Source organism: Sphaeramia orbicularis, chromosome 18 (genome assembly GCF_902148855.1).
Source record: "Sphaeramia orbicularis chromosome 18, fSphaOr1.1, whole genome shotgun sequence".
Taxonomy (NCBI): Eukaryota; Metazoa; Chordata; class Actinopteri; order Kurtiformes; family Apogonidae; genus Sphaeramia; species Sphaeramia orbicularis.
The window spans coordinates 20556452-20573735 of NC_043974.1; the positions used below are offsets into that span (position 1 = coordinate 20556452).

Consider the following 17284-nt stretch of genomic DNA (forward strand, 5'->3'; position numbering starts at 1 on the left):
GAATGTGTTATTTCAAGTGACAGGGTTTGTTTTTGTTAAGAAGAAACAAAATGAATCCATCCAAGCTAACAGGGTGACACACAAGCCATGCACTTAAATGGGAAGATGACAGGAAGTATGGGGATGGAGGACAGAGTCCATTAGACACAACACAAACAGACTGACTATTAAACAAAAAACAAAACACAAATAAACCATCTGGCAGGATGCATTAAAGTGGGAACATGATGGGGAAGTAAATATAATTGCAGGGCACCACAACACCAGACAAATGAGAAAAGGAACAAAGCTTTCAATGTTAGGTTTTTTTTTTTTTTTGGGACAAGAATGCAAAAAGATTGTTATTGAAAACTAAAGTAAAATTATAATTTAAAACTACAAAACACGTGTACAACAGACTGACACGCGCTGGGCTAGAGCAGCAGGAACACCCTGTGAGGATGCTGATGGGAAGACGTTCTAGCCGAGAGGAACATGCAGACTGGGTGCAGGAATACAACCGCTGGATATTGTAAGTTAGGAAGGGCAAGTGGGACAGGATGGGTCGAATGTCACCAATCACGGATGAAATCAACAGGTATGAGAGGGTTTTTTAAAGAATAGGGAAAACTAAGAGGGAAGAGAGGGAATCCCTGTCTTGGTGAACAGAGTAATTAGCTTCGATGGTAGGACATAATGCTAGCCTTAGTATTTCTGTCCTCCATCTGACAGGAGAAAACATTCATTCTTAGTCATTACTGAATGCCCCTACTGCAATTGCATCAAAATATTTCTGAAGTAAGCTCAAATTACTGCATGATTTTTGTGCACTTTTAGAGTCGGTCATAACTGGAAACAGGGACTCCAACTTCAGACTCATTCTTCAGGGAATCAGTCTATTCACCAAGAAAAATGAAAGTCAGTCTCCCCTCTTCATTTTTTTCCCTTTTGTTTCAGCAAGATAAGGTGTGAGGTCATTATTCATTTTAGTAAGTTAATTTGGTTAAGTTAAACTTAGAAGTAAAAAATGAAATCAAAGGAAAAGGAAGAAATAAAACAACAAGAGGGTGTGGCTAACATGTTTTATGGCCATATTGATTATATTAGGACAATTGATATATGTATGTATATACGTTAGCCATGATATATACATATACATATATACTCAATGCAATCTGTTTCTTAAAAACAACCAAAAAAAAAAAGACTAGGAAGTGGGGTAAGGTCTCTTCATGCAAGGGGTGAGGCCAGTAAAGTATAATAAATATAAGTTAGTGTTAGTGTTAATGAGGGATCGAACACACACAGTTCAGATTGTTCCAGACAGGTCCACTTACGGTCTGCAGCAATGGGCAGAGTGTCATTTACAAATAAGGAGAGGTCCAGTGAAAACAAGTAAATGTTAACCATGGCTAGACTACATGCTACGTGTTGGGTGCGAGGTCCCTGCAAGATGTTAATCAGAACATTTTAATATTTATAACACATATGATTACATAAACACTTCTAATTATTTGCATCCCCAAATTGTAGGTTAATAAAGCTGCAATTGCTATTTTATTACCAATTTTATTTTATTACAAACTGTCATCAGCATTTCTAATTTTGTAATCTCTGTACCTGGTTTCAAGGGACTGTTGCCACCGTAAAACACTTTATTAAGTGTGTACATGTGTGTGTTAGAGAAGGAGTGTGTTCAGGTGCAGGTCTGAGATCAGTTCCATTCTGATCATAAATCAGCCTAAGGCCGCTAATGGGATCAAGCCCTCATTTGAGGCCTACTTTACAGTGAGGGCTTTGGCCACTAAATCAAAAGTAGTAAATACTCTTCATGACTCCATAAACCACACGATGGCAAGTCTAGATAGCTCTATAACAAGCTGAACAGGTCTGGCCAAGGCTACGCAGTGAGATGGCTTATTCACTGCTGTGGTTCATATGTTGTTAAAAATTTAGGAAAATAAATGACAGAAAAGGCAAGTATTTTTGTTTTACTTCCTCTCACTGGAGATACCATAGGCGGGACATATGTCTACCTGGGATGTCTGCTGTGTATGCTCACTTCATAGGGTTCTACTGAAAAAATAAACTGGGAGGAAACAGGGTAAAAAGAAAAAAAAAAAAAAAAAAAAATCAATATATATCTATACTTTTAAGACTTTTGTAATAGTCAATTTAAAATATGTTTTGCATTATGATTCTTTATTTCTTCATACGGATAGTGTTTATAGTACGAGAAGAATAACCAAAAAAAGAAAGAAAAAGGGAAAGAAAATAAACAGCAAAAGAAATAAGACTCTCAAATCTAAATTGACACTTTTGGGCAGACCTCTTTGGATGTATACCGTTCTTTTCAGGAGGGGGAAAACTGGATGGCAATAAAAAGCAATAACATATATAGAGAGGGCTAAAAGAAAAACAGAGAGGTGGAGTTTTTCAGCTACCTTGGAACTGATGACGGATTGTACTTTCAGTAAAGCAAACAGAATAGAAAGAGGTAACGGAAAACCCAGGGCAAACCAAAGTATAAGACAATTAGAATGATATCTACCATATAATGCAGTTTGTTTACCATAGCGTGTCCAATGCCTGCGTGCTTCAGGAGAAAACAGGGGGAGGAGAAAGAAAAAAAATGACAAACCTTAAACTCAAGAAAACACACCTCAACCCCAAAAAAGTGGGAAAGAAAAAATAAATTGCCTTTTGAAAAACCAGCTTGTTTTTAGGTGTTGTTTCTATGCAAAAATTCAATGTGATAGTAAAATATGGCTAAAAAACGTATTCTCCTTTTGTTTATGTTGTAAAACATCCAAATAAAGAAATAAAGAAAGCAACTGTAACTACTTAGATTTTAAGGGTCATCTACTAAAAATCATAAAAATAAAGTAATAAAAGGATAACAATACATTTGTTAGTATGTAAGTCGCAAGTTAAGTAGAGAAAACAACAGATGGTTCACATTCCGTGAATGACACAGTGTTAGTTGTTAAAATCATAAAAGGTAAGGAAAAATAAAAATTCACCAATGAAAAGAATCAAATTGGAAGAATTCGGAAGCTTGTTGTTAGTAAAAGAGACAAGAGTTAGCAAATCAACTTCCACAGAGGGGTTTTGGGTAGTTTTGACAGGGATGCTAGTTTTGAGAGTGGAAGGGAATGAGGGAACAGTACATCAGTTTTAGGATTCACTGTGACAGACTAATCTGGTCAGTGGGCTTGGCTGCTAGCAAGAACTTGTCCATTTCAAAGTGGTGTTTTTAATACTGGGCATGGCCAATCATATTGTAATGACTTATAAAGGAGCAGCATTTTCCCCAAGTTCTCCTTAATGGACTACCATGACATATACCAGATAAAACTGAAAATAAATGATTGCACTGTAAAAAGGAACAAACATCATCTGAGGATGAGTAGTGTTACATTTAACACTACAGTGCATTTCCATCTTTGTAGACTATGGTGAAACATCAGCGACATTAAGAAACCGGAGTTAAAATCTGGTGAATGAAAGATTGAAAGTTTGAAGAGCAAAGAAACAAAGACAGAAAGGAATCATCTAAGTTTTCTTTGACGGCTCTGGTATCTGCTGCGTCCTGAAAGAGAAAGAAATGTTGATTCAGTCATTAAGGACATTTCTAGCATACGGAGCAATGCTCACTGCCCCTAGGGAGACAAAAACCTCATTTAAGTCAATAGATATGCATGTTATGCCTACCTTGTGTTGAATTCTGTGTGTGACTCATAAAGTGATGGTTTCTTTTCCCAAAAGGTACATAACAGAGAGCTTTGAAGCTAATTTACACAGCAATATCCTATAAGCAATGCCAGTCGTAATATGTTGCTTTCTATGGTGCTTTAAGATTCTCCAGGCATTTGGCAGTGACAGGACTAAAAGATGAAATAGAGATGTGTCGTGGGTATTCCCTGAGGACGACGTGGACATCTAGAGGACATCTCATATCTTGATCATATCTTGAAAGATCTAAGATTCTCTCCTGCTGTAGGTGACCATATTTGACAGCAAAAAAAAAAGACAGAATGTATGGGGACACCTGTCATTTCACCTGTTAGGATGCTACGGGTTAAACTGAACACAAATGCACCACTCTGAGTCTGTCTTGGTCTGTTTACCAGAGAGAGTAATATGCACATGCCAGTACTTTTATATCTGTATGTTTATGCACAATGTACTCTGTATGAGGGGGTGTATATACAGTATATACAGTAATGCGTGCATGTGGGATGAGATACTCTGCCTTTAGTGTGGGGGCTGATTCTAAGTGGCGACCATAAACAAAGTCCTCCCCTTGGGGCTAATGGACCATTTTGAAGCTTCATGTACACCCACTCTTCGAGGTCATGAAAAAGTGCTGCTGCCAGTCCCCCACTTTGTCTGATAACCTCTGTAACACCATTTATTAAGTAAATTAAAGATTCAACGGTGGGTGTGTATTTGCATATGTATACCACGCTTCACTCCCATGTCTCTGACAAAAACAATAGCTGATAAATCAAAGAGCAGATATGCCAAGAAGGACTAACAACTGGGAGCGTGACACGGCTTTATTACGTTAGACAAATGTACCCTTGCAAAGGTGACAATGACTGTAGGCTTTTAAAAGCCCATCGAACAACACAGGGAAAGAAACGAGAGATTAATAAGTGCAACGGTTAGAATTCTGTAGGTTTTAGATCCCCTCAGCATTTGATGTCTGGACTTATCTCTCTATCAGTTCTTTGACAGATCAGCCTTGGGAAGGTGGAGAAAATTTCATCCTTTAAAAATTGCCGATGATCTTTGAAATGACATGATAAAGTGACTCCACTGAGTGAAAAGATTTCTGATGGAAAAGAAAGTGAGAGATTGCATTTTGGCATGCGTAATGTTTTTCTAAGTTCCTGCATGTAGGAGCAACTGTGTGTCTTTCTGCCAGTTGGTTGTGTTAAAAACAGGTCTACCGTGATTTTTCTGTCGAGGAATAAATTGATGGAGCAACTAAACAATCACTACTCACTTTTCCATTGGACATCTGTGCAAAACTTTACTGATATTTACTAAATGTCAAAAAAAAAAAAAAAAAAACAGAAGAGTGTAGTGTCATTTTTTCTATTAAATTACAAATGCAATTATTTGTTTATTTATTGACACGAGATGACACGATAAGTCATTCCATAAACATGGCAACAAACATAAATATGGTGTTGATTTACAAATATATTCATTATTAATATATATTACCTCTCTATCCTGTACTAAATTAATAAATTATTCGGTTTCCTGCTGTGTCTACAGATATCGCACCATTTTTATTTTAAAACTCTTGTTCTTCGCATGTTGTAACGTCCATCAACATCAGTTCCTTTTTTTTTATTAACGTGACTCTAGTTGTGGAAAAAGGTCTTTCCATTGCAGTTTTGCTTGACATACCATTTGCGCTACGCCCAAAAAAACCACCTCCTGCCAGTACAAAAACTTTTAATCGAAAAACGTGGGTTTTAGCGAAATTGTCTTTTTGCCATTAGATAAATTTTTATGCGCAAGTTATATTCGCGCAATTTGAGGGTCAATGGAAAAGTGACGACTGATAAATACTGACTGACCAAATGACAAAGAAGCAAATTACATAGAAAATAATGTAGTTACTGTGTATATCTTGAAATAGATGTACAACAACTGAATTTACCCTAAAAAAAAATGATTTTGAAAAGCATGAATATGTTCGTATGACTGACTGAAATGACATTTTCTGCCTCTTCATCTAAAACTCACTTTCTCATATCATATGGCTTGTTAAATCACCTGAAATCTTGGGTTCAGTCTTTCCAGTAAATACAGAGATGAAACGCATGGAATAAGAGAAACACATAAATAATGAAAAATGTAAAGCGCCCTAATCGAAGTGAAATAAAGAAACAATGGGAAAAATGCTAAATGAATAACATGTCAGCACAGAAGGAAGAAAAACAAGTGAACTGATTGAAACTCATGCGTGAAAGCAGATGTGGAGGAGATCTAGAGGCAAAATTGTTATACAAGTCAGACTTTTTACTATAGGCTTAAAAAGTGTAAGCACTGGAGCTCTATTGTGAAGATCAATCATGCAGAAAATTAAACTTTTGTTCTATTTTTGTTATCAAACCACTAAAAGAATGGTGTGGTAACTAGTTGGTTCAAAGGATTTGTCAGGATTTTCCAGTTTTGTTCTACTCCTAAATGCACAAGGTGTAGGTGCGTACAGTGCTAATGCTGGATCGAGGCAAATAAATGCATGGCTAATTCTACATTAGCTAACTCTGTGGAAGGAATCACTCTCTCTGAAAGCACCAATAAGTGTATTTTTGGAAAACGAAAAGTAGCCTGGCTAGCCATCCATCTTTCTCAATGAGAAATCAGTCTGGAATCGCGGGGGTTGAATCCAAATATGAAGGCGGGACTAACAGGCGCAGAGTAAACCAGTCACAGATAAGAGACGGTGACAAGGTGTAATCTGTAATTTAATCCTTATTTTTGAATCAAGTAAACAACAGTTGTAAAGAGATTTGCAGACTTGGAACTGACCTTGACTTGCAACAAAAAGAAGTCAGTGTGTATGATGCATTGCAAAACACCCACCCCCAAGACTTGTGATTGGTTCGGTATAGAATAGATTGTGCATATTTCACAGCGACTGGCCAAATTCTAAACTGTTTTCTTAGTAATGAATACACTGAGAAAACTGGATGGGTGGCCAGGCTCGAAGAAAAGTACTTACTGTCTATATCAGGGGTGTCCTGCATGTTTTAGATATTTCCCTCTTCCAGCACACCTGACGGTCATTATCAGGCTTCTGCAGAGCTTGATGATTGGCTTATTATGTGAATCAGGTGTGTTGGAAGAGGGATACATCTAAAACATGCAGGATACCGGCCCTCAAAGACCAGGATTGGATAGCCCTGGCCTATATATTTTGCAGATGCAGAAAAACAAAGAGCACTGCATGACTTATATGTAAAACTACCCCAAATACATATAACCAGGGGCAACGCAACCAATTATGGGCCCCATAAAAGCGAAATTGTTGTGGACCCTACAGAAATTGACTATCTTCTCAGTGTATCGGGGGGGAGGGCACTTAACATTCTGTCTTATACAGTGAATCTTACACAAAATTTTCACAACTTCTAATCTGTATCCTCTGCGCCCACTACAAATACTGGGTGCCATGAATTTATCATGTTTACCTACCCCCCCACCCCCCACCCCCACTGGCACCCCACCATATAACTATATATTTTATGCAACTATAGCCTGCACTAAAAATAATACTCTACTACAGTAAATTTCCACTTTCATAGACTGTGCTATTTAAAACTTTACATCAATCCCAACATGCCCGGACCCCTGCAGAGACAGCCCATCACCCTCTCTGTAATTGACCCATGTGGGAAAATGAAGGCTGTGAATGCTGATGTTTGCTGATGGAGGATGACGCTCACAGTCATGTAAACAACCATCGGGCCCAGACAAACAACTTTGTGCTGCATCTGTCTCAAAGGCCCCCCTGGGCTAGGAAATTTCCATGTATTAAATATTGGGGGATGGTGTAGGAAATGAGAGTGGGTAAGCTAATGCTAACACAATAACACATAGGGATTCACTTTGTATTTTCTGTTTACTTCACAGACTGGTGTAGGAGTTGACATGGCTTTGTCAGTGTGTGATGACCTGCAGGATGGCAGCTAGAGGTAACCAACAGATGAGGTGATGCCTTTGTTGAGCTGCTGATCTTTTACACACTTGTCATGGTGACCATTACTGAACTGTGGCCACCAGAGCATAAACTGGATAAATATTTAATGGCATAGCTGTGAAGATGATCAATGGATTGTGCAGTGGAGCCAAGATTCTCAGTCCAGATAAATTTATCATTGTAAATGAGAAAGTGCTAAGACTGATGACCGTTCTCCCTTGAAGCTGCAATTATTTCCCTTAGAAATAAGTAATAAAAAGTGATTTTATCAAATATTATAAGGAAATGGGAGGGGAGACAATGGCTGATCTTTGAAGTCGGGCCGAAATTCTTGGGCTGAATTAAACCTGCAATGTGTGATACTTTTTTTATCATTACTGGGCAAAAAAAATCAATAATTACCTTTGAGCATATTGTAATTCAAGTGGTCTGTGAAGACGTGATTTCCCTGGGTTTTCAGGCTATAGAAAATCTGCTGTGATGAAGGTTTTTGGCTATTCTCGTGTGTTTTCAGACCGGTATGGGTGGGGGGGTTAAATGCATGATTGGCAGCTGGAATTACCAATCACTGATCAGATACTATGTGGCATGATCTGGTCATGATTCTACTGCTCATCTTCAAGTTTTGACACAGAAGTTTGAAAAAGTGGCTTCATATTTTCCATAACTGCAAGAAAGGGTGACATGGTGGTGCAGTGGTTAGCACTCGTGCCTCACAGCAAGAAGGTCCTGGGTTCAATTCCAACACTAGTCGACAGGGGGTGGGACCGTTCTGTGTGGAGTTTGCATGTTCTCCCCGTGTCTGCGTGGGTTCTCTCCGGGTACTCCGGCTTCCTCCCACCATCCAAAGACATGCACTGATAGGTTAACTGGTTAATCTAAATTGCCCATAGGTGTGAATGTGAGAGTGATTGTTTGTCTCTATATGTCAGCCCTGTGATGAACTGGCGAAATGTCCAGGGTGTACCCCGCCTTCGCCCGTAAGTAGCTGGGATAGGCTCCAAGCGACCCCGTGACCCTAGTGAGGATAAAGTGGGTTCAGATAATGAATGAATGAATGAATGAATGAATGAATGCAAGAAAGGACTTCATCAATATTTATATGTAGTCTTTTAATGGACGGATAGGAGGGAGCTACCGTAGGAAGGTGTATATTTTCACATTCTTTTCTTTTCTTTTATTCCTCTGTGATTTCAGCTTTTTGCTGTGAGGAAAAGCTGCACATGAAAATTCAATATCTGTAGTAAATATAGAAGTAGGAGCTCATTTTTTGAAAGTTTGAGAGGAGGCATGTACTATATTTCTGCAAGCCTTGGTACATGTGAGTTTTATCTGGTGTCCCTTGTTAAGACAATCATGCTGTGGGTGATTGAGTGAGATGGAGGGGAACTGGGCTTGGTTTCAGAATAGCTCTTTCAGGTACACTTGGTTCTGCATTCGTTCCAATCATCCAACTTTCACTCTTGTCCACCTCTGTCGAAGTCTGGCTCCAAGTAATGGAAACTGGCAGACAGGCTTCAGGTGTAAATATACATGTCACTGCAATTATGCCAGGGAGAAGACTGCAAACAAATAGTGTGTGAGGGAGTGTGCTTATAAATATATGTGTGTGTTTGTGTGTGAGTGGGAATAGCAGTAGAGGATACTATATTGTGTATTGCAATGCAGATGGCCATGACTCCCTCTCTCTGGTGTGTCTATTTTACCACCTCTGACTGACAGGCTCACTGTCTGTACGCTGGCCCTTGTTTATACATACAGAGATCTGGCCAAGTTCAATCTCAGCCCCCAGTGTGCAACTATTTACACTATATGATTCTAAATTAAAGATTCATAAATAAAACTAAACTGTTTTAATAGCTTTTTTAGTAGCTTACATGGTTGTTTACTCTACTTTTCATTTTTATGAATAAATAAATACATAAATAAGTAACAAACATAAAACTGGCCACAGGCTTATCAGAAACACTGGAATTTAAAAGCATGCAAATCAAATACTAAACATCTCTTTTTAGCTTGTAGTGCTGCATTTTGATGATTTGTATTTAGACTCAAACATAGTGATCTTCATGTTTTGGAGTGAGTAGCCGTTTCTCTTCCTGTTGTTGTATGTATGTAAATGTGAATACACTTTGTTAAGCCAAAAAGGAAAAGTAATAAGCCCTTAGCACTGGAGAAAGTGATATTTTTACTGTGGGCAAATGAAGGAAAAACACTGAGTCTATAGCTGGGTTTCTATTACCCTCAGAAATTAACAAAATCTAAATTGTGCAATAGAAAACTGGTAATGGAAACATAAAAATGTAAAAAAAAAATAAAAAAAAACGGTCAAAGATCACAAAAAAGTTTTTGTGCTGTCATGAGATGGTTTTTGAGACATTTCGATATAGAAGTATAGTGCAAAAGTGTAATGGGAACACACTTTGCACATTTTCACACATCTGTGCACGGTGGTTTTGCTCAAGCCAATCTCTCACCTATGACCCTGGACTCAGAACAGGTGGTTCTAGTTTGTATCAGGCAATAGACACTTGCTTTTGTGTAGGAACTGCTTCCCGAGGGCATGACAAGTCTGGTGGCACGAGAGGTTCAATATTACACAGTTCATTAAACATTGCCCGGGTCATTCGGAAATTCTGGATCTACAACTAGTTGGTGAATTCCTGATGTACGATTCTCTCCCAGAAATCCATTCTGTGTGACCAATGACATAAATAAGGACTTTGCCTTAGGATGATTATACGTTCCCTTCTTCTTTTGTTTAAAGGGGTCATATTTTGCTAAATCCACTTTTAGTTAGTCTGTGGTACATTTATCTGTGTATTTGGACCCTAATAGTTCATAAAGTTAGAATTTGAACCCTCCAGGTGCTGCAAAGCTATCTTTATATTCATTTTGGCAAAAATCAAATAGATTTCTATAACCTGTTTTTAACGCCTGCTTAATTTTTTTTTTTTAATATCTATAACTAGTTACGTCACAACATTGACACATATAATGTCAAGACTTCAGATGAACATTTCTCCGAGTATGCCATATTGTTTGTCAGCAGCAGCAGTTGTAGTCCATACTGAAAATATGTTGAAACTTTGAGCCAATTACCTAAAATGTTCAGTTGTTGGTTGAACAGGACAGAGCAGCACAGCCAACAAGCTGGAGGGGGTGGGGTGTGAAGTGGCTCATTTGGATTTAAAGGACCAGTTCTCAAAACGACCTTTCTGGTGTCATTACTCTGAAACATCACTGAAGATGGACCTGTGGAGTTGAATTAATGAAGAATTCAGACTCAAGCATAGCATTTAGAGTTTATGTAGACCACAGGGAAATGTTTTAAAATGCATAATTCCATTTAAAAAAGCAAAATATCACCCTTTTAAGACAGTCACTACAATAGCAGTAGATGCAACAGACCCTACAGTGCAAACACTCTGAAGGTTTTGCATGAAACTCAGTGCGTCCATCTTCCTTAAACGAACGTCTTGCGAGAACTATACTGTATTTTATGAGAATTACGACTGTTTTCGCTATGATTGTAAATATTATTTTTTTTGGACTTTGTTCTGAACACTAATTTTTGCACTTTGGGAAGACGAGCACAATAAATCACTTAAAAATATTTTTTTTTCCGACTACACCATTATTTCCCTTTCATTCTCAGGAACCCCATCACAACGACATGTCAAGAGATGGGACATTACTAGAATTACACATCAGAAGCCAAACACTCTTCAATGGAAACACCTACAAGTACTTTGTCGAAATTGTAGAAATATCACTTTTATTTTGCAGAAGACTATAATGGAAACCCAGCTACTGTGACCTGTGGTAGGTGACTTTATAATGGATGAAAACCAGAAGTCATTAGAATTTCACTTCTCATTAGGTAAGTTTTAACGTGAGCAGTTGAATCATAATCTGAACCAAACATGGTCAGGGTTGAAGGATAGACTGTGTTATCCTAAGAAATGCTGGGTAACTGTTCACTGTAATGCTATTTTACCATCAGATTGATGTAACACTGCTAGGCTCTGTGTATTCTTTTCATTTTTGCATTTATTACTATTATTTTTTTTACTCTAAGGTTGTTAAACACTCTCATGCCATTTCTGCTTCACGAATATTTTATTACCCTTCCCTACCTGTTTGAATGTGCTAATGGCTCAGAGACTCACTATCTGAGTGTGTATTTGTGAAACAGAGGGCTCAGAAAACATAGAAGTGTTAGAATAGGTAGGTTTTAAATAAGGCTGATGAGTGAGGGAATCAGCAAGTGTGGAAATGCAGGCTGATATGCTAATGTGGTAAAATATAGTGCAAATTTGCCTGTTTTTTTCCCCCTCGAAATGTACGTGCTGCTATAAAACACCCAGGCCAGTGATTTAGCAAGAAGTGTTAGTATTTTGAGGCAATATGTTGATCCATTATTAGGATTGAGAAGAAAAAAACAAAACAAAACAAAAAACACACATAGAGAAGAGAATTTAACTAATGTGTTTTCAAACATGCATTTACCCCCACGCACACAATGACTGTGTTCCCAATCTCCTCTCAGCGCGAATAGAGCACATTAGGAATTCTTAAAATGTCATTGGCAGTAACGTGAGAAAGGATTACAGGGGTGTTAGCATGTCATTATGTACATCAAACAAATCCACTACCTCTGCCTGCCTTTTATGGCAATTCCTATCATCTCTATAAAAGTGTATGCTGCATGTGTTGGCAAACCTGTGCATGTTAAGTGGCACTTTCAATTTAGCTGCAAGAGGTTCAACCTGTCGTTATGTAAAATGCATTGCGCTGACCCTATTAAACATTTACATCTGAATGCTAGTAGAGGGGGAAGAAAAACAAAAACCTTTATGGGACTTGACAGACATTTTTTTCTTTTATATACAGTGACAAGGGGACTTTGATACGCTGCCCCCATTAAATTAAGGCTTTTCAGGCAGTGTTTTATTTGGATATGATTATTTGATTTGGTTTTGCTGTAGATAAGGGGTTAACAAAACTACTGTAGTACTCCATCCATGGGCAATTCAATGTCTTACAGCGTAGCAGACACCGTTGCCAAGTGACAAATTGCTAGCAAGAATGAGCAAGAGAAACAGAGTGAAAAACAGAACAGAGAGAGAGACAAAGAACAAAATAGTGCTCTCTTAAGATTTTGGCCTGTTTTGATAGTTGCAGGAGAGGAAAAAGAGGAGTGGATGGAGGGGATGACTGCAACAGATGGCATGGGAAAAAAAAGTCAAAACAGGTGAGAGAAGTAGAAAAAGAAAGAAAAAAGAGGTAGGAGTGTCTGGGTGTTGCGTATTGATCAAAGGGGAGAGGCCCACTTTCTTTTGGTGTCATCATGCAATAAATACATTTGATTGGTTTCCAATGGCAACATGGCTTATAAATATAGTGATATCTCAGTAACTGCCATTAGAGCATGTCACTGACAAACTAATGAAGGGCTTAAAATGCTACAGCAGATTTAGGAACACCTCATTTTCAAGAGATGAAGGGAAAATGTCACAGCTCTAATGAATCACAAAGACTGCTAAATGTTTTCCCAACTGTTGAGTTAGTCGGTGTCTCAGTGAACACCCATACAAAAAACAGTGACTGAGTGTATGCAGTTGCAGTAAGAGAAAAAGTGGGCTGAATATAAATACAAACAGCTCAAACCTCTCTATTCAATTATGCATGAGGGAGACGTATGCATGGAGACTAATAGAAGAATTTGATGTTATGATGGCTCAACTGAATAACCGTGTTAACCTTATTGAGATTTATCTAAGGCTTTCTCCAGCTTGCAAAGTTTGTGTGTGAAGTTTTATAATCTGTTATTGAGTATAAGAGATGACCTAAGTCTTAGACATCGTAAACACCCCCAAGCATAGCTGTGGATTCACAATGACCCTCATGCTGAAAGCAATAGTATATATGTGATATACACTATAAGTAGTAGGTTTTTAGTTTTATGTCAACAAGTCAATTTCAAAAATCCACTTTTAGGGGTTCATATTGGTTACTGATTATGTGTGCATGTGAAATCTAGTGAGAACCATCATTATGCAGATTAAACCTCATCTCAACCAGCTAAATGTTTGGCCAGAACCTCTGGGCCCTGGATTTTGCACTAAAAGAACATGAACAAATCTGTTTGATCCATCAATTAAACTAGTGGCGGCATTAAAACCCTAATTATAAAGAAAGGGAACGTTGGTTAGGGGAAGTCATGAGGAAAAAAAGCAAATCAAGGTAAAAGCCAGGCCAGCGGGAAGCAAAGGGCAGTTGATATTATCGAGGGAGGAAATGGTGACAGCGACACCAAACAGAGATATTGAGCTCAAATATCTCTGTCTCTAGGCACTGGTCCAGTTCTGTGACACAGTAGATGACGATCTTTTCACTGAAAAACCACATGAGGGAATTAGAAGAAAGCTCTGTTTTCTTTTTCCTCATGTTGTCTCACTCCCAGAGCTATGCCCGTCCTCCCACTGCTTACACACTTCTGTAGTCTCAGAGAGCTGCACTACACTACACTTCCCCTTTCCCACTCTCTATTGTGTCATCCTCTTACTTTGTCTACTTCTGAATAAACAAAAACAGACATACAGGACAAGTGTGCACTTCCTTTTCCTTGCTGGTGTGTGTCTTGTGTTTCCTTTGACTGCCTGTGTTGTCCTGTGGGAGCCTAGAATTTGTTAAATGTACACATTGACCGAATAAAAACATGGCATTGTGATTGTTCCAGTGATCGTCAACATGGAAAAGCTAGTCTTCAAAGAATATCACAGAGAAGAGAGTATTTCTCTTTCCAAAAGGACTGAATTTATGCCATTTGTCATTCATGCTGGCAATGTATTTTTATCAGTTTACAAAGCCACTGATTAGGTTAAGCCTTCAATGTTCAAAAGACAAACACCACAATTAAATATTATCTCCAGTGTTTCAGAGGGTAATGGCATTTTGCTCTCATTCATGTATTACAGAGCGGCTCTTTAATTTAGACCATACTGTTTAATATTTATGTATCATTGTAAGCCACATTTGTTGCACTGGGAGATTATTAATCAAATATTCACTCTACGTGAGTTTCTAATAAGTGCAGTTGCTTAAACTATGTAGTTACTCTACTGGTCTTAATACTGCTCTTTAGTGTTTTTTAATTCTAAATTATACAGAAACACTGAATAGAAGGAGAAAGAAACCAGATTAAATTTAATTTTGACACATTTCAGGTATTTCTGTTAATACTTTGTTTGTAATCAACTGGTTTTATTAATTTTGATTTTCAGTTTGTAAGAATAAACAAACAAATTCAACAACACCTACATACGCACAGAACACACCCCTCTGTACCCGCCCCCTTCCCCCCTGATACCCCTCCTTGTGGGACACACAGTCTGGTATTGAGAGTCTGACAAATACAGTACAAATCAAAATAACTGAATAAACAGAGTACTAATCAGGATTACAAACTGGACATATAGAGTTACCATAGATGAAAATCTCAAAAGTCATGATAACAGTTTCTTAACATCTTCTGCAGCTTTTTTTCCCCACATCTCCAACGTTCTAAGCTCAGCATTATTAATAGGGGCTGATGACCACTCCAGATAGATCACCTCGAGAAGGGCTTAAGGCCAATGTTTTATTGATAACTAGTGCATTTCTGTTAATACTTGATTTCTGATACCATTCTGATTTCTTTGCAGACCATGCATATTTGATCAAAGGGAAATATATGCCTGCAGGAATTTATATTAATGTATGTACTGGTATGGGAATTCTCAGAAGCGTCTGACATGACCAGATAATCAATACATATAGAAACAACAAAAAACATAGCCATCTTAAACATCCTGTCAGTTCATATCTGAGCTGAAATAACTGGGTCTGGTCAAATGTATGTATCATTTCCTGAGAATCCCAGACTAGTGGGTCAGGGGTCCTCAAGTCTATAAGATGTACAGCATATGATGGCAGATCATCATGTCAAAGAGAGGCAGGAGTGGGGAGGGGGGTGGGGGCTTTGTGCTTATACTAACCAATGCATTTGTTGGGCGTAGTGGGATGTGAGGAGGATGTGTGCCTATTGAGGGAAAAGACTTCCACTGATGAGAGGTCAAGGCGTGCGTCCTTGCCTGCCTATCAACTGTACACCACAGGGATTAGCCAAACTGTTCAAGCAGTCCTTTCCACACTGCAGTACTGCCAGATACCACCAAGGGGAGCTCTGATCCTGCAGTCTATTGTTTGGCATATAGAATACCCCTGTCCTGCCCTCCTCCTCCTCCCCTCTCTCATGGCGGAGAGTCCCTATCACCCACCTAATTCTGTCTGCTTCATTTTATCCAGCACAAAGCTGACAAATTCATAGGTTTTTGCTAGGGAAGACAGAGAATATATACATGCTGAGAGAGAGAGAGAGAGAGAGAGAGAGAGACTGAGATAGAGAGAGAGGCTTGAGAGAGCTTGTGGGCTTTACTTATTTTGAAGCGGACTGATGCAGCGGTGGATATGCATGACATCGCAGGAACCATTAAGAACAACAGACAGAGAGTAGATGAGACTTTTGAGACCACTACAGTCGCACGATATGCTCAGCGTGTAACCAACGTTCGTCTGGTATACCACAGGCTATTTTTAATGAAATGTATCACAAGAGCTCTTATAAGACCAACAAGGGAATAATGATGGTGTTCCTATGGGTGTAGGGTTTACATTTACAGATTAGATAATGTAATTAAATGTATGTATTAAGACTACAGAAGCTCTTAGGATGGACTAGATGTGCATGTACTGTAGGCAGACTACAATCTGCAATTTTTGTGCACATTTCTGGTGCTTGCAATTCTTTATATGTAGACCAAAGACAATAAGTAAAAAAAAAAAAACAAAAAAAAAAAAAACAAACAAAACAAAACTTGAAGACAGGAGCAAAGTTTTAAAAAATAATCAAAGAACAGGAAGGAAAATTAATTGCAATGTTTTGTCTAAAGTCTGTTGAAAAATAAGCTCTAATGAGGAAGGTTTTCCATCCTCAAACTATCAACACAAAAAAGTTATGAAATATTGGCCATTATGCTGTTAGCATCAGTGCTGTATTTAAGTTACATTCATTTATACGTTTCCTTTATAAGACCTGGAAATTATACTGTATAAAGTAATTACAGACAAATTATAACTCAGCAGTAAATACAGCTTTTAGTAGTGGTAGATATTTTTCTTCTGTTGAAAAAACATGACACTGGAAGCTGCTGTTGTATTTTATTCCCTCTATAATCACTCAACAATGAATATTTTTCACATTACATACAGCCTTTGTTTTCCAATGCATACATGAATTAAGTATATCACACATAGGATAATAGCACACTGTATTATAACTCTGTCATATGAAAAACAAATGCTGTTATTGCTACTGTCATAGGTCTCGTGAACTACAGTTAAGGGAAAACATGATTGTTGCCCTCATTTAACACAAGTATAATGTAATATTAATCACTGAAGCCATGTAATATAAAAACTTGCTTCAGAGCAAATACCTGTATAATTAATAATAACAAATAAATGTTGTAT

General features: G+C 38.0%; 1 protein-coding gene across 8 annotated transcripts in view; it reads right to left on the reverse strand.

The window, feature by feature from the left end:
- Window positions 1-17284, reverse strand: part of nrxn2b (neurexin 2b) — a 759383-nt gene that overhangs the window by 431282 nt on the left and 310817 nt on the right. For 7 of the 8 annotated variants that reach the window (XM_030161797.1, XM_030161795.1, XM_030161798.1 and 4 more), the window contains one exon: window positions 2552-2575. The exons of the other annotated variant lie outside the window; for it this stretch is intronic. In XM_030161797.1, the coding sequence (XP_030017657.1) occupies window positions 2552-2575 (24 nt within the window). The remainder of the gene's footprint in view (window positions 1-2551; window positions 2576-17284) is intronic. 8 annotated transcript variants of the gene reach the window in all.